The 23,139-nt window shown below is 30.2% G+C and overlaps 2 protein-coding genes across 5 annotated transcripts; one reads left to right on the top strand and one right to left on the bottom strand.

The window, feature by feature from the left end:
• Positions 1–14,331: 14,331 nt before the first annotated feature.
• On the top strand, positions 14,332–17,855 carry LOC101248327 (uncharacterized). Of its 2 annotated transcripts, none has more exons than XM_004246807.5 (4): positions 14,332–14,479; positions 14,565–14,664; positions 15,892–16,075; positions 17,131–17,855. In XM_004246807.5, the coding sequence occupies exons 1-4, from the start codon at positions 14,430–14,432 to the stop codon at positions 17,703–17,705; spliced, it is 909 nt and encodes a 302-aa protein (XP_004246855.1). In that variant the 5' UTR covers positions 14,332–14,429; the 3' UTR covers positions 17,706–17,855. The 2 variants fall into 2 exon arrangements, with proteins under 2 accessions (XP_004246855.1, XP_025888807.1); XM_026033022.1 differs by having other exon boundaries at positions 14,335–14,479; positions 14,603–14,664.
• Positions 17,856–17,948: 93 nt separating this feature from the next.
• Positions 17,949–22,890, bottom strand: LOC101262946 (uncharacterized). Of its 3 annotated transcripts, none has more exons than XM_004246324.5 (3): positions 22,705–22,890; positions 18,619–20,872; positions 17,949–18,527 (listed from the first exon to the last, which is right to left on the bottom strand). In XM_004246324.5, exons 2-3 carry the CDS (start codon positions 20,845–20,847, stop codon positions 18,246–18,248), a joined length of 2,511 nt encoding a protein of 836 aa, XP_004246372.1. In that variant the 5' UTR covers positions 20,848–20,872; positions 22,705–22,890; the 3' UTR covers positions 17,949–18,245. The 3 variants fall into 3 exon arrangements, with proteins under 3 accessions (XP_004246372.1, XP_025888806.1, XP_069145378.1); XM_026033021.2 differs by lacking the exon at positions 22,705–22,890 and adding an exon at positions 21,866–22,473; XM_069289277.1 differs by lacking the exon at positions 22,705–22,890 and adding an exon at positions 21,504–21,901.
• Between the last annotated feature and the right edge of the window lie 249 nt (positions 22,891–23,139).

Genomic DNA, 23,139 nt, shown 5'->3' with positions numbered 1-23,139 from the left:
TGGAGGATTTTTCTTTTAAAATTTAAATTCAAATAAAGCCGGCCAAACACAATGATACTTGTTTTAAATTATTTTTTAGAATAGTGAAAACAAGATAAAATGTCGTATACTATATTTCGATAATCACATTAGTTGATTTAGTCGTTGCCTCTCTTTGATATATTATGTTTTTTTTTATTATTCTGTTGATTATTTTAACGTTCGTTGCTCGAACCGAAAGTATTTTGAAAATATATATTTTCTAATTTCTTGGAGGTAGTAATAAATTTTACATATAATCTAATATCCTCCATACTCATTACTTGATTTGTGTAACATACGGAAAATTATTTGTATTACACTTCTTGGAAATGCAATTTATTAAATTTTGTATAAATGCGAAATAATTGTGCTATCAAGTAATCCTTTCTATTTTATTTTATTTTTGCAAAAGAAACAAATATACAGATAGGATAAGGATTTTCATGACATTTTGAATTATTGTTAGCTATTAAATTTATTAAAGTATGGCACAATCAATTCGATACGTGGGTAAGTTGGATATCAATTAATTTATGGTAGGTATTCAAACCAAATAATAACAGAAATTTGGAATCAAAAGCACAAAGATTTTGAAAATATGTAATTCTCCATTTTTTGTTTTTGTGGTTTTCCACCAACTAGAAATAAGAAATAAAAAATATTCATAGGTTTGTGAGGAGAAAAGGCATTGACCTTTTTATTTATTGAAAATAAAAATTCACATTTTTTATTTTAAAAAGGGAAAAGACTCGAATATGCCATTTAACTTTCAGAAAAGATTCATTTTTGCCATCAGTTAAAAGTTTGGCTCATTTATGTCATTATCGTTAAATCACTGTTAAAAAGTAATGGCATGAATGAGCCTTTTCTTGAACAATAATGACATAGATGAGCCAAACTTGACAGATGACATAAATGAATTTTTTCTAAAAATTTAATAACATTTTTTCCTTTTAAAAATAACGACTTATTAAATGAAAAAATAAAGATCTCTTCTAAAGAGTATATAAAACTAACAAAAAAGAAGGTAAGTACCCTACAAAATTAATTATCTCAAAAATTACCAAATCCTAATAATCATATTCAAAAATTATCATCTCTATTTTATTTGTCAGGAGTTGAGAATATCATTTTATCAATCATATGCTTAAATTAAAGAGTACCAATTCAATTTGAAATGATTTGGGCTCGGAAGCAACCAAGTGACAATTTATAATTTTAGAGAAATTTGATTTTTTAACTCTTTAAAAAATTATTTTTACTTTTTAAAGTATTAAGTTTTTCAACTTATATTTCAGTTTTTTTTTTTTTTTGAAATTACACCAAGAGGGTAGCTAAACATATCTTTCGGAAGAAGAATTTCAAGTAGAATTAAAGTAATTTATTAATTTTTTTGGTGTAATATATCACTAAAGAATTATGATTATGGGGTAATTATTTAATTTTTTTCAACTATAATAAAACAGATTAAAAAATGTAATATGAAATGTCTGCGCGCTAAAATTCTTTGAATTGAATTGAAATTCTGAGGTCTAAATTGGGTTCCAATTGGTCAAAACTAGTGGTGGCGTCAACTCATACTTTTAGTTATTTATTTATCACAAGAACTCAATGATTTTTTTCTTTTGATTTAATCCTTAGACTCAATATTTAAAATTCATATTTTAAAATTTAATTAAATTTAAATTTGCATACAAAAATTCTACATTAAAAATTTATTTGATATATTTAACTATTTATAAACTTCATAATTGTAAGTCGGATCGATTCAAAACATAAAAAAGCGTCAATTATTTTTCTATATATATCACGTAAGTACCACGTAGCTATATAAGGTCTTAAGAGGCAAATATGCCTCCAAAAGTTAGATATTATAAATAAATATGACCATTTTTTTTATATATATGTCTAAAAACTAAAAAGTTATTTATCTATATAATATAATCTTTCGATCAAGGAATATCGTTTCACACCCTTGCCTGTAGTAAGGGTGCAGAGTTCCATCCTTGAATTATCATATTACCAAAAAGAAAATAGATCGTTATTGCGTGAAAATGACTTTATAAAGGGCATATCGTTATGAAAACAATTACTATTGTTATAAGTAAAAAAATAAGAAAATGAGAAAAAAAATAACTACTATTATAATAAGATATTATTATAAAGAGGTTTGACGGTATATATTATTTGCTTTGCTTATATAGAAAGTATTAAGCGTGATCTTATTTAAATTATTGGAAAGAAGAAAAAAAATCTAATTCAACGGTGAGGGATTTGCCTAGGGGAATAGTTTCATTTTCATGGGGTCAATATTTTAAAAAAGGAAAAATCCTATTATGTCATTACTTTTTTTATTATTAGTATTATTTTGTCAATATCTATTTTTTCTCCCTCTTGAAATTTCTTCAATCCAATAAAGACGTCAATTTCATATTCTAGATGGAGATTTGAACAAAAATGTATCCAAATGGCAACAAGATTCTCTAGCCAACAAAGGAAGCTTCCATTCTATATACTTCAATTAATGAACAAGACATTTCACATGTGAAATCAAAATTTCTTCCTAATCCATACGTAAATCATGACTAAAGAAATAATAACGAAATCGATAAATATAACTGAGTTAATATAGCAGGTGAGTCGAAATCAATATATATATATATAAATGAGGACAATAGAGGAGGTGATGTGGCACCTTTATATGACCTCCATTTGCAATTAACTTTTTCCATCTTTTTCTTTTAAATTTTTTTTTATTACATATCATAAATTTTTTTTTTTATTAATGGTGGGTCATTTATAACAAAAACTCTTTATATTTTATATTTATTTATCTCACTTATAATTAAAAAAGAAACATAATTTATCTATTTTTGACTTTTTTTAATTTAAATTAATTATTTTATTGTAAAAATATATTACTTCATTTATACAAATATACAAATAAATACTTTATTAATGTATGAACATTTATAATAAAAAAAACTCTCTATATTATTTTTCTATTTGTTTATCTCACTTCTAATCATGAAATCATAGTATTATTTTTTTTACGTTTTAAGTATTTTTATTTTTATTTTTGAATTTATTCACTAGGAGTTACTATCAATGACCTGCCCTCTTTAATTTTTACTTTTAATAATATTCATGACTCTCATAATTTTTATATTCATAACCTACAATTTAAATTTATAAGTTTATGTGTCTTATTGAATTCCTTTGTTTTGCCTATAAATTTATATTAGTTTCATGAAGATTCACATTCACCATTATTCTTTCTTTTTTCATCATATAAGTTTGACTTATAACAAAAAAAAATAATACATGAATTTAAGAAATATTTCATTGAAATTTTTATTTTTATTTCATCTATTTTTATCTATATAAATTCGTATTTGATTTGTGAAGGAAACTAACATGTAACCAAAAAAAAGTACATGAAGTTAATAAATATATCATTTCAAATCCTTATTTTTTCATTTCCTTTACATGCTTTCTTAATATATAATTTTATGTTTGTATTATAATTTATCAAGTAAGTATGATTAAAAAAATCTATTTAATTCTTAACAATGTTTTGTTCGTATGCAATTACTCTTCCTAATAGTTAGTTTTCCATATATAATATAGTTTGATTATAATATTTGTTAGATTTCAAGAAATAATTATTATTTAGTATTGTTATTACCATTGAAAATATAATATATAAATATATTAAATATGGTTTATATTTTGTTATTTCTTTTGACATAATTATTTATAATTCGTATATGTTTTTTTATTCAGTTGGCTGCATATATGGAGAGTTTGATATATGGATCAAAACATGATGGCGGATCTCTTTGCAAAAAGAGATGGTACAAGGAAAAAAATGAAGCATAATTAGAGATTATTTTTTCACTTTGAAATTTATTAGCAACTTAGTTACTTTTGCTAGAGTTTTTAAAATTTTGGTTTATGTAAATAATTTAGCTAAATGTATTATATTGTCAATGCTAATCATTTGATCCTTTAGTATTCTATTTTCTCTTTGTTATGAAAAAAATAAATATAATTATTTCATTTCAACAACAACAAAATTTATGATGAGTAGTTTCACTTTTATTATAAATTATAAAAAGTAATTGAAAAATATATTATTATTTTCATGATGTCATTTTTTGCGTATATAACAATCTGTCGTCGTTCTTTTTGCTTTGAAATGTATTTATAATTTTTATGTAGTCACCAATTATTATATTTTCTCTGGATAGAACATCATTACTCCTAGAAAAAATAGAGAAAATTAAAACATCTAAAATATTTTCAACCTAATACAATATATTGTTATTTCAACATATTATCCCTTTTTCCATTTACTTCACCACAGTGAATATTTTGCTCTAATATATATATATATATATATATATATATATATATATATATACAAAACAAACAAATATATTTTATATGTTTTAAAAAAGTCTATGATATCGTAGACGAGGAGAAATATAAATATTAGCTATATATTCGATACTAACCTAAATATTATATATTTCATATTATTATCTTATAAATATTTCATATAATCGCGCAAAGCACAAATAATTTCACTAGTTATATTATTATGAGTAAGAATAATTAAGTTGATATAACAGATGAGTTGAAACTTATTGCATCAGAGTTGTATTATTATGAGATGGAAAAGTATATATAGGTGAGTCAATATGAATCGTGAATTTACGTTGAAAATGTTAATAAGGTGATTTCTTTGGATCGATCATTGATGCGTTTGTTTTGTTTAAATTTCCGTCATTAGGCAATTGGATGACTCGATAAAGCTAATTGACACCTTCGATAATATTCTCTTTTTTACTTTTTTTGTAATCAATTATTTGATAGACGTTGTATTGATTATTTTCTTTAATTAATTAAATATCTGATTATTTCCTTTAATTTATTAAAAATATATTAACGGATTATATAATGCAACCCAATAAAAAACGTTGCTTACAACTTTAAAAGTTAATTCATAATGTATAATTGTCAGAAAAAGATTATAGTTCCTTTGTTCATTTTATTTGTAACTTTTGATGTATAAAGAAAAAAATAATCCCTTACATCAAAGAATTCAAAAGGACAATAAAGTTGATATTAAAAGTCTTTAAAATTAAATTCTTAATAGTTGAAATTTGAATTCACCTTTGTTCATGAACAAAGAATTGCTCTCTCAAGATCATTGAAAAACAAATTTATGACACTATTATAAATATAAAAAGAAACATAATTGTGCATTTTTTGATTGATGTAAAGTATTCTAACATCTCTTGAGATTATTGAAAATCAAATGTAATAATAATAACTATAGACTCGTTTTAACTTGTCCTTTAGAGCTCTTTTTCTTTTTCTTTTTTTTTGTAAAAATAAATAAATAGTTGGGGGATTTTTCATTAGTGAGATTATAGAGACACTACATGGCTGACTTTTTGTATAAACAAAAATCTTAGACCTCAAAATTAAAATAGATACACAATGATTATGCAACATGATGGCATGTTACACTAAGGTCACAAATATCGAAGACTATAAACAATTATCTTCTCTTCAGAGTCCCCCACCCCCTTTTTATTTGTTCTGTAATATTTTATCGAGAATTAATTTAATTAAATTTTTAAAGTTAAATAAATTATATTAATTTAATATTTTAATATAAAATATAAATTTTTGATGAGTCGTGTATCATTTATGTGGACCAATCCAATCTGATCTGATTCGTTTTATTTAATAGATAATATTAGATTCGAAAAGAGAAGGGGAAACAATTAGAAAGATGTTACTGTATCAACAACGAAAAAAAAAAGAAAAATCAGAGAAAATCAAAAGTTATTCTTTTGTCAATATTCAATCTACACAATCCCAACGTTTAATTTGAGAATGAGATTGATCTCTTGTTTCGTGGTGATTCCAAAAAGGATCTGGAGTTATTTCTCTCGATAATAAAATTATTTTCATAGTAAATTAAAAGATACACATTTTATTGTTATTTTTTTATTAATACTTCTTGATAAAATTTTACATACTCAAAAATTATATAAAAAGTACTGCAAATTATAATTTTTTAAAATTAATATAATAAAAAATAACACATTTTAAAATATTAAATCAAAAGTTTATATGATATGATTCTTTTTTAAAAAAAATTATAACAAAAGGGCAGCCGAGTTGATGGAGTCAATGGTCAAAATGAGACGTTAACCCACAAGCCGATCGAGTTGAAAAGTAGGACAGGAAGTGAAAATAAATAATAATAATAATAATTTTTAAAAAAAGAAATTCTTTTCATTTTTAAAATCCATTTTTATACAATTTATTTTTTTATTTTATTTTTAATATTAACCATTTATTACACTAACAAAAAAAAAGTCAATCAAATATACATTATACACCAATTAACATAAATATAACGATAAAATATGTAGTTTATTCTTTATCGATTATAGTAATTAATTAATAAGTAAAAATGAATCAAAACGATATAAAAATAATTTGTGTAAAAATCGAGAAAAAATTAGATTTTAGAATATGTTGAGACTGGTCAAGGCCTCCTAGTGCGGCTTATTCAACGTGACCACGACCTTTTTATACTTCTCTTTTTTGAAGATTATTTATATTATTTTTTCTCGTAATTTAAAATTATACGGTCAAAATAAATGAAATCATTATATCTTTTGAGTAAATAAGTTGGAGTATTAGAATTAAAAATGAAAATAAATGACAATTAATTCGTGGAAATGATCGTAATGCATCCTCATATATATGCTTAAACATGTTTACTTCTTAGAGATTAGAACTAATTAAACAAAAATGTGTTAATCAATATGAGTAGACATTAAAAAACAAAAATTGGTGTAACATATGATATGGACCAAAATCATAATTATTTATTAATTGTGATGGATAAACTAATAAAATTGCAGATTATGAAATCTATGAATGGGTCCTAGCTATATGTACATAATGTTTTGGATTGTGACTAAAGTCCTAGATAACGAATTTAGGTCAAATAAATTATTCTCGATCTCAATTTATGTGTTATAATTATAAATTTTTAATTAAAGATAAGTGAGAAATTATAATGTTGCGATTTTGAAGTGTCAAAAAGGAAAAGATTTTTGGAGTAGTTGAGAAGTCCCAATCCAAGTACGTAAGATTTACTTTAGTGCTTCTTCTTCTATACATCATAAAGAAGCTACTTTTTTTTATCTGTTTGTGAAGAGAGAATTATGGTAAACATTTTTAAATTCCGCGTAAAGTATTATGTACTATTTATAATTTTAAAAATATAAATTTATTTGATAAATTGAACTTAAATACATCTCAATCTTACGACATGAGTGAAAATATCCATGTATTATCGCTAAGTTTAGGAGTGTACATTTTATTAAGAGTCTCATGGTATTATAAGATTGAGATGACTTACTATGTCATGTGGCAGATCGGGAGAGTATGTAGGTTTAATTAGTCAAGTAGAAAAATATTTTTAAAGATGTCAATAGACGAAACAAGTGATTTGCGTTAAGTTCAAAGGTGTTTTTTGATACTTCTCTCGTTTGTAAACAGTAATTCTTCATTTTTAATTATAGAAGACTCGAATTTAAATTTTGAAGATAAAATCGTCTTTGTAGAGAATGCTTCATCCATCAAAGTGAATCTTTGGCAAATCTATAGTACAATTTACGCGTTTGTTATATTTTATGATTTCTAGTTCAAATTCTGTATGTATTGGTGAGAAAAACAAGTAATAAATAGCCTTAATAATCTTTGACATTTAAATTATGTATTTGAAACAAAAATATTAAACATAAGACAAGTACCATGACTGTGAGGTTTATTTATTTTATTTTAATTTAATTTAGAAAAAAGTCAAGTTAAATTTTGTTGAAGTTCATTAGGCATGCACTTAACTTTGAATTAGCTAGGTGATGCGTTTATTCTCTTCTAATCTTCTTTGTTACTCTATAAATATAAATTTAATTTAGTTGACTAATGTACGAACATGAATATAATATCTTATTAGTTAATAATAAATTATATAGAGAGAGATAGAGAGATTTACATAAATTTCATTAGTTTTGGAGCTAATTATTTAGATATACTCAGGTTTGCAATATTATATATCCTCACAGATTTTGATGCATCTTGATAAGTTTTGATACATGTATCTCGAAATACACAGCGTCAAAGTTAATTAGGTGTAATTTATTCTAAATATATTTTATCCAAGTGGATTCGCATGTATATATCTATATCCATAATAAATCCCCCTCGCCTCTCTCCTATTTTGCTCGCCACTCTCGCATGTATCAGGTATGCCACCTACATGTGGATTACACCAGATACATGTATCTAATATAATTAGGTACATGTATTTGAAATACATAACAAATCTCACTCGCTTCCCTCTTTAAATTCTATGATTTGTAGTTCAAATTCTATGTGTTAATAGATACGTAAACGAAAAAATGTTACTACGTATTATAAAATAAATCAAAATGAAGAAACTTTGATTGTTTTAAGATGGAATAAAAATGTAAAATGCTGTTATGTTACATATGGTCAATAAACTTTGTGTTTGTGTAATCTAAAAAGAAACTTGGACCTATATATTGATCTTGCTACATCCAACCATAGTTTATATTGTAAACAGCCAAATAAAGCTACAGGAATACCAACAGAAATAACAATGAGCTATGTTGACTATAGTCTATATATACACCAAATAGAAAGTTGCTGCAAAAGCAACAAGCATGGAGACATATAGCGCGGTGAGTCCAAAAAATAATTTGGAAGGTAATGAAGCAAAGAAAATCATCGTCAGTATAGCGAGATATTAGAATGAACAAGAACATAATAATGGAGACGATTGAGCTGAATAGTGCCACTGCATCCAATTATCATTCAAGAGATTCAACATAATTGGAAATTTGTTCTTCAATTTCTTCACTATCGTCATAATAATCATGAGAGGAGTTGCACTCCATTATTCTGTTTTCAAATTGCATTGCTAGCACAAACTATAATATTTTTTAAGGATATATAGAGAATACACTTTATCTCCAATGATTTTTCACTATGTCTATTTATAGTCTTAAATTAAAAGACAAAAAGAATTATTCTTTGCTTCTGTTGTAAATCCATTGTACAGTATATGTGGATTATCATCCATTAGATTTATCCAATAGTAAATGCGTTCATGTATAGGTGGTGATAAGAACTTCCAAGATAACTATGTATCTATTAATTAGATGATTTTTGGAGTGATAATATATCAACACTATAAATAGAGAATCACTCACCATTTGGAAGACACACTTAAATAAGAAAAATTCTCTCCTCTATCTTATACTTCTTGTTTTTTTCTTATTATATTTTGAGTTTTCTTTACATTAGCTTCAACAATATATATGAACAACTTATTCTATTCTTAATTACGTGAGAATTTTTATTTTTTTCCTTTTCTACAGAAAACTCAATCATCGCCAAATTGATAAATTTGTTGATATTGTCACATTAATTTTATTCAATGAGTGCTTTCTCTTTTATTTGTAATTGTAAGTACTACGTTATTAACTAGAATGATTCTCGCCCAAATTAAACCATATTTGTTCCACTCATATCACTGTACTTAATATATCTAGAGCTGTCAAAATGGGATTGATCCGCCAGACTGATCTAACCTAACCCTTGAATTAAATGGGGTTAGATTCAATTTTTTCGGTTCATTTAGAAACGAAGCTTTTTAGCTAGTCTTATTTGGCTAGGCCCAATCTGCAAGTCTCAGAGGTCAGCCCACAAGTTATAAATTTTTAAAATATTAATCCCTCATCTTTTGGTTAATACTCAAAGTCATCCTTGAGTTTTCGCGTCTTTATTTATATTCTTTCTATTTTTGAATTACCAGTGGAGAATCTTTCTAAAAAAATCTCTTCGGCACATGAGATTCGTCGAGTTCAATTCAAGGTGCACCATGCTCTTTTTTTTTTCCAGGTAGCTTTTTCTTACGCCTATTTAACTAGTGGAATGTTTGCAATATTAGTGAACTTTTGGTCCTCCTTCAAAATTTTACCTATTTTTTAACATTGATTGTATTCATAATTTATGTGAGAAATTGTAATCGTTATTTTATATATTTAGTAGAAATAAATATATATTTTATGTATTCATAAAGTTATTATTTCTACTAAATATATATATATATATATATATAAAGACAATGACACATTCAAAACATAAAATTACAAACAAAATTAATTTTAAAAGATAGTAAAAATTTTAAGGGAGGACCAAAATTGCACCGATATTACAAACATGAGGGACTACTAGTATTTCATGTGAAGATTCAAGAATGACTTTGAGTCTTTAACCCAAAGATGAGGGACTATTTTGGGTCTTCTCTCCACTATACTTAATATAGAGTTTTTGGCTAAAATTATTTCTAAAGTATGACCTAAACTTAAAGTACATCCTTGTGTTATATAAGTGAACATAAGACACTAAAATAAGGAAAAGAATATATAAATAGACCAAATATTTAAAATAATTATATGTTTATATTTCAATTGAAAGTAATTCAAGAAATATCTATTCTCTTAAAAAAATTACAGTCCATGCCCCGGTCATTAACATTGATAACTTTTTTTGATACTAGATCAGTATTAGATATACATATTGTATTGATATCGTTAAAGTTATTTGTTCAGTCCATACCCTTGTTCGTAGTAGTAATGTTTTTTTAGAAAAATATTTTTTATCACCAAAAAGAACATGCAATTGTTATAATAAAAATATCTTTGAGTTTTTGATTAAATATTACTCTCTCCGTCCTGAATTGTTTGTCATGTTACGCTTATCGAAAGTCAATTTGATTAATTTTTAAAGGTAAATTAGATCACATTAATTCGATATTTTAAACAAAAAAAATACATATTCTAAAACTATATGAAAAGTACTATAAATTACAATTTTTTTTGCATATTAATATGATGATAAAATACATCTTAAAATGTTAGTCAAAGTTTTTATAGTTTGACTCTAAAAATAGAAACTATTACAAACAATACCGGACGGAGGAAGTACCATTGTAAAAAGCATAATACATAAATATGACTGTTAACTTAGAGTTAAGAAACAACTATACGCTCCAACTTTGAAATGTGCACAAGTAAAACTATTACTATAAAATTGAACAAATAGACACAAGTGTTCTACCTGACATAATACATGTAGGATGTCACGTAGGATACAAAATTGTCATTTAGGGTGCCATTTAGGATAAATGTGTTCATTTACTCAATTTTAGACAAGTTTAAGTGTCTACTTGTATATACCAAAAGTTAAAGATCATAGTTGTCAATTAACGCCAAGTTAAAGGTAATATTTATGTGTACATACTTTTTGTGTGTAATATGTACAAAAAAGTATTACAATAAAATCATTGATATATAATTTAGATAAATACTATTGGAGACGAAAAAGAAATATGGTGGGGTGGCGAGACTTGTGGGCTATAAAAGCCCATCACTTATGAAACTTAAATTCTTTTAAAAAAATATTTTTGAATAATTTAACCAATGGAACATGAAGTTCTTCATAGAAAATGTCTTACAAGATATATGGTTCTTGAGTCTTGACGAGAGTCTATTCTTACAAACATGTAAAATTATTTTTAAATTAAATTTTATTGGCTCTTATTGATTCGGAGAATTCTTTAAAGGTATTAATAAAAATAATTTTTCACAAAAGTATAAAGCAAAATGGTTGAATTATAATTAAGTTTCGTTAGTGACAAATGATTTTAAAAAATACTTAGCTATAAAGAAATCAAACTCGTGGAGGTAAACATTATAGAGCCTAGAGGAACCACATGGCAAGTTATACGATGTCAAATTTAGAGAACTTTGAAATTCTCTTTTATTACATACTTTACCGAAAATGACTTATCATTTAAATTCAAAATCTTTAGTTATGAATCAATAGATATTTATCACTAAGTAATCTGTGATGATTGTTATTTTATCTTTCAAATACATTTATTTTTCTCAATTTCAACAATATGCTATACGTCTCAGGACGGCTTATTAAATGAATCGGATGGATAATTATACTTAATAATATAAATTATCGGAATTCAAATTTTACATATACTAATCTACTAGTTAATCAATTGTTGGGTATTGATTATTCTGATTTCTTACCACAAATAGATTTTTATTTTAGGAAAAATTTTTAAGATTTGATTAGTCATTTTCTTGTATGAAAAGGTTTAGTACACTATAAGTATATGTTTGTTCCTACTAACTTAATCAACATTTGCAATGTAGTTATCGGGTTTTGAGAGTTTTGGTTATGTGGGAGAATTTGTAAACCTCTTAATTGTATTTTGAGTGATTTGAATTGGGGCTATTTCTCTCTATATTTCGTGCTCCTCATATTTACAGCGGACTGCTCATCTTATTTGTGGATGTAGGTCTATTGATCAACTCACGTTAATTTGTATGTCGTTTGTATATTTCTCGTTTGTCTTCTTACTCATTATTTTTTGAGGATTGCTTCAGTAGCTTCCACATCACACCTAATTATTTGGGTCCTAACAAGTGGTATCATAACCATGGTTCAATGATGGAGCCAGGTAAGAGATGCGTGTTCATCTTGGCGGGTGAAATTCTAGCCGCAATATCCTTTTTGACAATAATGAATTAGATTTTTGTTGGAGAAATTATTTCAAATAGGTTTTCTGTGTCGAGACATATGTTAGATGGAGGAGATTATGGAAAAGATTATTGAAGATTATGTGAAGAAGGTGGACAAATTTATTTTGTCAGAAATTCAGGACAATGGGAGATTTGTTGGGCATTAATTGCCATGATTTCTTACCATAAATTGGTTTTCCCTTAAAAGATTTTAAGGTTTGACCAGTTCTTTTCTAGTAGGAAAAGATTTGGTACTCTATATTTATAGGCTTGTTCTTTCTAACTTAATCGGCATTCACAATGTAGTTTTAAGGTTTCGAGAGTTTTGGTTATGTGGGAGAATTTGTAAACCTCCTTGTATTTCAAGTAAAGTGGTTGAAGTTATTTTCTCTCATTATTTTGTACTCTCATAATCATAATGAATTGCTCATCCTTCATGGATGTAAGTCGATTGACCAAATCACGTTAAATCTGTATCTTTTGGTATATTTCTCGTTTGTCTTCTTACTCATGGTCTTTCGAGATTTGCTTTGCTAGCTTCTGCATTACATCTGCTTATTTTCGATCCTTACACCATTAAGATATCAATTGGTTCGGTATCAGATTAGGAATTAAATGACGATTATCAAGTGATGTATTGACTCCAACATTTCATGGTGCACTCTTTCACTTTCACTCACAATTAGATTTATCTTCCATCAAACAAAATATTTTTTATAGGCTTTCACCAAGACACATATGAAAGTCTAAATTTTGAGAGTATAAGCACATTAATTAGTATTTACTAAATGTATATACTTATGGTAAAACTATAACTATGATAATTTTTAACCAATTAACGATTAACCCAGTAAGGTAATTGAGTAATCTGTCCCCGCATTGATAAACTGTTAACTTTGGAATTATAATCTGATAACCAATCGTTAAGATGATAATCTAATATCAGTAAATAAGTCAATTTCAGAATTGACTTATCGATTATGGTTTGATTTTAAACAATCCTAATAATAAATTTTGACTCAAATTTAAAATAATATTTGAAGATTATTTTAAATAAATATTAGTTCATTACATTGACCAGCTATTTCAATTTTAAACTTTAAATTTGAAAAATAAGTTTTAGAATTTCTTTTTCTTTTATATGTTTTCACTCATGAGATTTTATTTTCAAATTTCAAACAATTTATCTAAAGAGAAAACTACACAATTGAAAAAAATATTTACCAAAATTAGACAAAATCCTCCTTGATGTCATCTTATTATGTATGTATATATATATCAAGGAGTAATTGGATAGAGTTTTTACCCTAGCATTTCTTTCTCTTTATATACTATGACGGTAGTAGGCGGTAAACACGAATTAGTAGTTAAGAAAATAGGGTACGAAAGTAAGTGTCCGTTTGAATTGATTTATTTTAGGTGTTTTTAAGTGAAAATAAATTTTAAGCAGTTTTGATGTGTTTGAATAAAATTAAAAAGTGCTTATAATTACTTATTTTAAAACCAAAATAAACCAAAAGACTTAGAAGTGATAAGTCAATAATCCAAACGAACAAGTTCTGTTTACCCATATCCAAATGCCTTTGATCAGAGCCCAAATATGAAGAAAGCCCAGTTATTGGAAGCCCAATTTCCATTTCCACCAACCAAGCACATGAGTAATGAGTTTCATGTCTATCTATGGCTTCTTCCATTTCCATTGACCCATTTCCTCTTCGCCTTCAATATTCGTAAGCTTTCCAGCTTTTGCTCTGTTTACTCCTATGAGATTTCGTTTTCTTTACAATTGATCACTTCTTTTTCCTTTCTGTACAGAAATCACTTGGAACTAACTCTATTTACAATGTGGTCAGCCCCAAATTTGCAGGCTATGTCATTGAGACCTCGCATCATTCAACCTCACTTCTGCAATGACGTGAGTTTTTTTGTTTTTCTGTGCAAGTGAATTTGGGGATAAAGGGAAATAGTTGGTGTAATATCTTATCTTTTAACTTCAATCCAAGTCTCCATGTAGACCTGATTCATTGTAATTTGTAACTGAACAAGGGAGGAAAATGGATCAATTGATAGTTAATGTGTGTTTTAATATGTAGATGGTGATGATAGTTCAGATAGGAAAAAAGTGAACAATTCATAGTTGAGGTATGAAACTCGCCAAAAATGACTGTGTTTATGGATGATAGGGCTATGTATTCCTTTTTGTTAAAAAAAAAATTAAGTCTAGTTGAAGCTAAGTTGTAACTCCATCACATAACTCCCTATAGTAAAAGAAGAAGAGTTGGAACACTTGAATTGAAGTAGGAGTTAAGGGAAGTAGAGTTATGAGTGAAATGGAGTTATTAACCTATAAATTCGAGTGATTTGAGTCATTCTAAACATACACTGTGATTTGAGAGTTAAATTTTTAGATTAAAAGACTAGCTGTTGTGGAGAAACAACAAGACTCCACAAGTGATCGATCTTGTAGGAAATCACTTAGATAATTGGTGGCGGTAACATACATCGACCCTAATAGAAGGTATGCCTAATTTTGCATAAATCTCCAAGTAATTAATTTCTTCATTGTATCAAAGCACGCTATAGATGTGTATATATTTCACCATTATATGATGATTAAAATTTGATGGACTACTGTATTTCATTTGAAAAATGTTGCCTGACAAAAGATTTCTGAAAAACATGGTTAACACTCATAGTTCCTTGTTCATGCTGCAAATGTCAGTAAAGTTCTTAATTGACTAATAGTAATGCCGACTTTGACATTATTCGATTGAAAGAAGTTGGCAAAAATGCCGATTTTTCACTAATGTCAGTTGTGTGTCACACATAATAAAGTTATTCCGAGTCAATATGTAGTTTAGTGGTTTGAAAGGACAAAGCAAATCCCTTTTCACGAAGTCTAGTAGGACATGCATTTAAATTTTCTGATTAAATGAAAGAAAGAAAGTAAAAGGAAAGAAAACTGGAAGTGTTTACAGTTGTGTCGAATTCTGTAACCTAAGAGATCTCGATCTATTTATTACTGTTGTTCAGCTTCTATTTAATTTATCCTTTGAAGAAAATGTGTTACGTACATTACAATTTGCATCATGTGTACACTTTCTAGCTGCATTTCACTTTTATTCTCCGACTTCAAATGCAGGGATGCACTAAGTTCAGACAACACATGTTTTTAGCTTGGTCCAGTATCAACCGAGTCGAGATCAACCACTGCTTTACTTCACATCTCCATATGCAATGTTGTGCAGTTTTAGCTGACACAACTAAGATAGTTTCTGACAATTTTCGTGGAAATCGTTCTTTTGATTCAAAAGCTAGAACTTTCAGTAAGTTCTTCTTGCTTGGTTTGAAGATATCTTAGAACTACTCCCTCTGTCCCAATATATGTGACACATTTCATTTTTCGAGAGTCTTAACATATTAAGTTTGACCGAAAATTTGCGCATGAAATCTTCTCTTTTTTTGAAATGAAATTTATATATTTGTAAAGTACATAAAAAGTACTATAAGTTACAATAATTGACAATCCCTAAAATTTAAATGATATATGAAAAATTTTATCGTCAAAGATAGACTTGCTTGAATATCGATATCCGAAATATGTGTAATCTAGTAGATGTTTTGTCGTACATTGAAATGTTGTAGCTCATTTTTTTGTAGGTCTCCAACATGTGCTTAATGCTGATGTATACAATTTTACCTTTATCAAAAAAAAATTGGGACGCAGGAGTATTGTTTATCTCTTTTTAGGATGTAGAAAAATAGTTAAAACGTAAGATTGTTGAGTTAATCAGATGTGCCTTGTCTTATTTATACCATCATTTGTTATCCTGTTAACTTGGAAGAGTAGAATATATATTGAGATTTATGTGACTGATGACTCCAACTAGTTTGGGGTTGCAAGTTGCAACATAGCTGATGTATTTAATATTCTTGGGACTACTAGAATGGTACTACTAGCTGATGTGTTGGCATTTTCTTTTACTTGGACATCATTTGAGATCGAGGATAGCATTATGGGAAAGAAAAAACGTCTAGCTCTCCAATTACTTCTGTTCCTTTGACCTTCATAGCATCTTATAGTTATAAAATCTTCCTTATATCAGTAAGTAACCTATGCTTTGTGAAAGCATTTTACAGACTCCTAGTCACAGATCCCTAAGTTCTTGTCATTTCCACTTCTAAGTGCCTGCTTTTGTCCTCCATATTTAGCTTTTGCCGGTCAGTGCTGTGGAGAAGTCATAAAATATGTATTGTATGTAGCATGTCAGGGTTAACAGTTTCTGTCTTTCCCCTTTAATCTCTATTTTTCTATTTGGGTTACATTAGATTTCTTCTCCTAAGCTATAAAATGGTCTAATTGTGTGTTTATCCAGAACAGAACCTTTTGGACAAGCATCCCATTCTCTGTTGCTTGGACGATGCCAAGTCAGGAGTGAAGATTCAGAAGGAACCTTGAGTGGCGAAAGCATCTTGCAAAATGAAGAAACCTTGGCTCGAGATTTAAGGACTGCTATTAAAGAGGAGAACTATGCTCAAGCAGCAAAAATCAGGGATCGCCTCCGGCTTCTCCAGGAGAATAGTAATGCATCTGTACTAGCAGCAAATGCTCGATTTTACAATGCTTTCAAGACTGGAGATTTAGCTGCTATGCAAGCCCTCTGGTCGAGGGGTGAGAATACATGCATCGTGCACCCGGGGGTGAGTGGCATATCAGGCTATGATCTTGTAATGGGAAGCTGGGAGTTTGTGTGGGCAGAATATGATTTCCCACTAGAAATAGAGATCAGAGATGTCCAAGTTCATGTTAGAGGTGATCTGGGGTACGTTACGTGCGTTGAAATGGTCAAGACAAAGGGCAGCAGCTGGGGAAAACAGTTTGCTACTAATGTGTTTGAGAAGGTTGATGGACAATGGTTCATATGTATTCACCATGCCTCTTATATTGACCTGTAAATTGGGAACGAGAGAGCTGTTTTAGAGTGAGTGAGAAGAGTCTTATCTTATATTATCATAGATTTTGTAACCTATTATTATTAAGTCAAACGATAAAGCATAATTTGTTTGATCAAACATTTGAATAACAAGAGTGCTTTTGTAGAGTAATCATTTGAGTAGTAGTTTGTGTTTTGATCAATAAGTGCTTTTACATGTCAAATTATGGAAGCTTAGCCAAACTGCTTGGGAGTGTCAAATATGTATTGAATAACAGTAGAACCATCAATATTACCTTAGATAAAAACAAAGGAAACGAAATCCAGCCACTGTATATTCAAAGAGTAAGTACCTACTTTCTCTAAAACCTTTTCTACTGACTTCATTTCTATACCTTGCGGCGTGACATTATTTCCTTACTATAAGAGAATTTACAGCTGATCAAAGACGTACAAAATGAGAGGTCGAAGATTAGAGACTTATTTGAACCACAGGTTTTCAGCTTGCGAGATGCAATGTGATGCTAAAACAGCCTCTCAGAATTCTTGCTTCATCAGTTCCCTAGATCCTTCCAACAGGTGAGGGGGGTGGAGATGACACATATCTTTGAGGGACTTGTCCTTGGACTGCGGTTGAAGCCTTTGTCCCCATCGTGGCATCTGAAGAAGCCTTCCGTCCTAGAGAACCAATTTCAAAGATGTCAGCTAGTTTATGACTAGTCAGGGCAGACACACATATGGAGAATGCCTCTAACAAAGGAACTGATGAATCAAATTCGACAGAGTAAAGTCCATTCTTGAGTGGTGCCATGCTGAAGATAGGCTTGCTCCTCCTATTTCCTCCCTGTGAAGAAGCATTGGTAACCAAATATTATCAAGACTTATCAAGAGAAGAAGCAAACAAAGTGAAATTAAGTTTTGACGCAAACAAGTACCTGAATCAAAAGGTTTAGAAAATCTTGGCTCTTGCAATTCTTATCCTGTTCAAGTATTTTTAGCTTGCAACCAACATCCCACCCTCCACAATCACATAATCCACCAGATCTCCATCGTTCGAGTAATGAGGAAGGAGTTCCATCATTTGGCAAGTTATGTGTACCACCAGGAAGAATGACTACAACATCACTGTATGTTTCACAGGTCTCTCCAGGTAATTGCTGCATACCTTCTTCTTTATATTGACTTGAGTTCATAACGACAATGGCGGCAAGCTCTCTCTTTTGACAAGAATCAGGGACTTGCTTTTCCACCTGTCCACAATCAATGCTATACAAGACAGATTCCCTTTGCACAGATATGCTTTTCTGCTCATGTACACTTGAGTTTTGAACTTCAGAACAAGAAATCTCCATCTGGCCAATAACTTTATAACCAAAGCCAGCACTTTTCTCTTTTGGTCCATGGCTCATCCAACCCCCACTCCTCCTTTTAATTTCATGGACTGCATAGAAAGCATAAACCAAACTACTTCCACCCTTCCCGGAAGTTGGTAACTTCTTGACAGCTGCAGCAAGAATGCCACCATCATCGTCGACGACAAGTTTAAAAAATGGAACTCCGTCCTTAAGTGAAAGCTGTAGAAGAGCCTGAAGAGTTGGGGGAAGATGCTTTTTCGCATGAACATGCTTGCTGTGGTTAGTGGGCAAAGTATTGCCATTTGAGTTTTCATTAGAAAGTGGAAATGTCTCAGCTGAATGAACGCCCTTAGGCTTCAGCAATGGATCTAAGAGTCTTCTCAAAGGACTAGATTTTCCTCTGATATTAGCATTTGGCTTCTCCCGATTACTGAGATCCGCACTGGAAGAAGCTCCTGCTGGGCCAGACTTGGGGATGCTATTTGTACTATTCAGTGGTGGAGCAGCAGAGGTCTCCTTAAAACTGAAACTTCTGCTCATTCGACTAAGACTAAAGCTAAACCTCTTATTAGGGGATGGATGTCTTCCCTTCACCACTGCCTCCTCTGCAGTGTCCAAATCTTCTCTCTGTGAAGTCTCAGCTGGGAGTCTCAATTCTACATCAACTTTATTGTGATTCAGACATTTGGCATCAAATGAAGTGCGATTAGTTATCCTCCCAGTTGGACACGGGGATGAGCATAAATCTGTTATGTCCCGAGCACTGGACAACTGGCGTTGCTTCACATGAGACTCTGTATTCGTAGCAGAGCTTGCAGGCAGAGGACATGAATGTGGAACAGCAAGCAGTTCACTAGAGAGGGAATCCAGAGAAGAACAATCAGAAAATCCCGCCCTCATTGCATCAGCTGGTTGCTCATCAAAAGATGTTCTTAATTCAGAGAGTTGAGAGGCCTCTATACTTTTTTTTGAACGATGTTTTGGAACCAAGAGCACAATATTCTTGGGTTCAGCAGCATAATTTTGGGAACTAAACTTGCCTTCATTGTCGAATTTGATCTCGTTTTTACAAACTTGAACACTCTTTGTATGACTACTAGGAACACTAACATTCTTGATCGGTATCCAGGACAAATCTTCTTCATCTGGTTTTAGTTCGGAATTACGGTTGCGAGGTGGTACCTCCTTCCTAAGATGCTGTTTCTGCTTACCATGCTTTGTGGGGCACCGTGTAGTTTGCATATCATGGGTCTGAATAAACTCTGATTGGGATTGCTGCACGGGTTCTGCAAGCTTCTGTTTACAAGACGGAATGCTCGGTAATGGCATTTGCTTTCTCTGAGAAGACAAGCCGTAAGCTTTGGGAGGCTTAACAGCAACAAATGAAGAACTACCTGATAACGTTTTACGATGACAACTTGCAGGCATACGTTCATTATACTTCCATTTCTCCAGACGCTCCCAATCAAGGACTCCGAAATTCAAAGCCTTTCCTTGAACATTCTTTCCCTTTTCTGTGTGCTGCAGATAACCTGGCAAATTGGACATGTACTTGACAAGCTCGTCATCTTTATTTTCCTTACTCCCTAACCACTGGTTTTGGTGATCTCCGGAAGAGGTCAATTGTGAAACATTCTGATTGACCGTCTTGCTTAAGCCATGATGCCTGCTAATATATGTCTTATCTTCTGTGCTTTCAACTTTATTCTTGTCTCTGAGCTTTGAACTTTGATTTGCTAGGGATGATTTGATCTCTTTTGCAGCACTGGAGCTTTCGTGATGACGTCTAGTTTCTAGTCGGTGCCCCATTTTCAAACTTCAATTACATTCTTTACTGCAAAAGGAAATAAAGGTCTTAGTATATAAGAGAGACATAAAATAAAAATCACTACAGAGACATGCTACAATATCCATTACTCAATGTTCACTAGGAAGGAATTTGAACGATATGCCCTACCACAAAGACTTCAATAGAAGACAAGTGCACAAAAGAGTTGGAAGGACTAAGCAGACTAGTAACACAAGAACGCCTAGACAAAATATTCATCGTACTTCTTGAACCAATATGAAATCATTCAGGCCTAAAAGAACAACAGACTCCTAGTGAGTCGGATGTTTGACAGAAACCGGTAGCTATATCAAGAGCAAATGAATTGTGCCAAGTATGCTGAGTAATGACCTGAACTGAATATAGACCCCTGATAAAATGAATATATTAGCAGACAAATAAACTAAAACACTTCAAATCAGTGGTCAATATCTTTTCTAGCAGTAAGCAATCAATAATTCAGCTTCTTTAAAATAGACAGTTTGACAACCGTAAGAGTATTCCGTCAACTCATCCGTAAGCAGGTTGGCAAATACTAGAAGTGGAAGTACAAGGGAAGCTCAATGCACTATGCTTCTACTATGCACGAGGACCAGAAAAGGGCCAAACTGCAAGGGTCTATTATACACCGCCCTACCTTAACCAGTTATGCCAATTCCATGTTCACAAGCAATGAATAGAACCTTAAGCAAACAGGACAACTGATGGATTTGCAGAAGTACTAAGAGAATTCGAGCAAGTGCAAATGCTGAATCTCATCATTTCTAGTAAATGCTACAATCAGCCTTCGATTGAAGTTGACACAAGAACTATAACTAAATGAAGCTGTAGAATCACCTTTCAATTCTTACATACTATACTTGCAAAGAGATCTGTATATAGACAAATATAAGAAGAACAAGAATATAGACATAGAAATATGTAACTACTAAAACCAGCCAAAAGCATTTGCTAGGCAACCCAATAAGACATATTTTCTTCACAAAGAAAAAGCATGACCTGACAAAAGTGAGAAAATTAAATCCTAACTGGAGTACTGGACCAAAAGTATCAAAACACCATCTTTTTCTGAGTCTTCAACCATAAGATTCTGTGTATCTGTAACATAAAGCAACACAATCCCCACAGCTTTAAGTTACAGATTTAACATTTCTCACCCAGCTGGACCCAAAGTGTCATGAATCTAACTCATTATTCCACATTTCAATCCACCCACTAAAAAACAACAGTTAACTGAAATTGCATTTTTACATGAAAAGTTGTCAATGAAAAAAATAAAAAACTAATTTCTGAAACAAGATCTGAGAGTCAATAATCACAAGTGTTAATACAGTTTAATCAAATTCAAACCACCTCACAGATCCAGAAAAATGGAGCTCAGAAACAATATCTAAGGCCTTCACACTCACATAAAAAGGGATGCCATATCACATACCACAAAAGAAAAATCAAGAAATGTAGACCCATAATGCAACATTTTGAGTGGTAACAAAGAAAAGACAAAAAAAGAAGAAGATAATATCAAGAAAATGCAGACCCATAAAACCACAACATTCAAGATTTTGGGTGGGTATAAAGCAAAGACCCCTCACGAAAAATGAAGACCCATTATTCATGGAAACCCCATTTCAAGATTTAGTATGATAAAAAGGGAAAAGACAAAAAATATTCAAGAAAATGCTGACCCATAACACCACAACATTCACTTAAAAAAAAACCCATTTCAAGATTTTGAGTAGCTAAAAAGCAAAGACAAAAATGCAGACCCATAACAGCAATATTCATGTAAACCTCATTACAAGATAAAAAGGGAGATTTGCAGAAATCATTGTACTTACAGTAAAGGCAAAGAAAGGAATAGCAGAACAGAGCAGAGAGAGTTCCAACTTCCAAAGCTATAGAAAATCTTCTTTGGAATGGCATGAAAACGTTTTCTTGAAAAGGAGAGAGAGACTGAGAATATACACCAAAGCTGATATATACATACATATATACGTATAGAGAGAGAAACCCCGCGAAAATCCAGAGAGAGAGAGAGGCGTTTCGTTTTCAATCGGACGGTGCAAAGTGGAGTGGGCCAGGGTAGGTGTACCTGTGGGCCCATCTGTTATTGGGCCCCATTTATTTGACATGATTTCAACGTCACGAATCCCTAGGCCCAGATTTCTCATATCAGTGGGCCCTTCTTATAGTAGGAACAATAATTACATCATATTTGGACAGTTTTTTTAATTATAAAAAAATTAGATCATATTATTTTCTCTGTTTCAAAA

This window comes from Solanum lycopersicum, chromosome 9 (genome assembly GCF_036512215.1).
Source record: "Solanum lycopersicum chromosome 9, SLM_r2.1".
Lineage (NCBI taxonomy): Eukaryota > Viridiplantae > Streptophyta > Magnoliopsida > Solanales > Solanaceae > Solanum > Solanum lycopersicum.
Note: the sequence above shows the minus strand (reverse complement) of the source record. Positions and strands in the feature narration are given on the sequence as shown.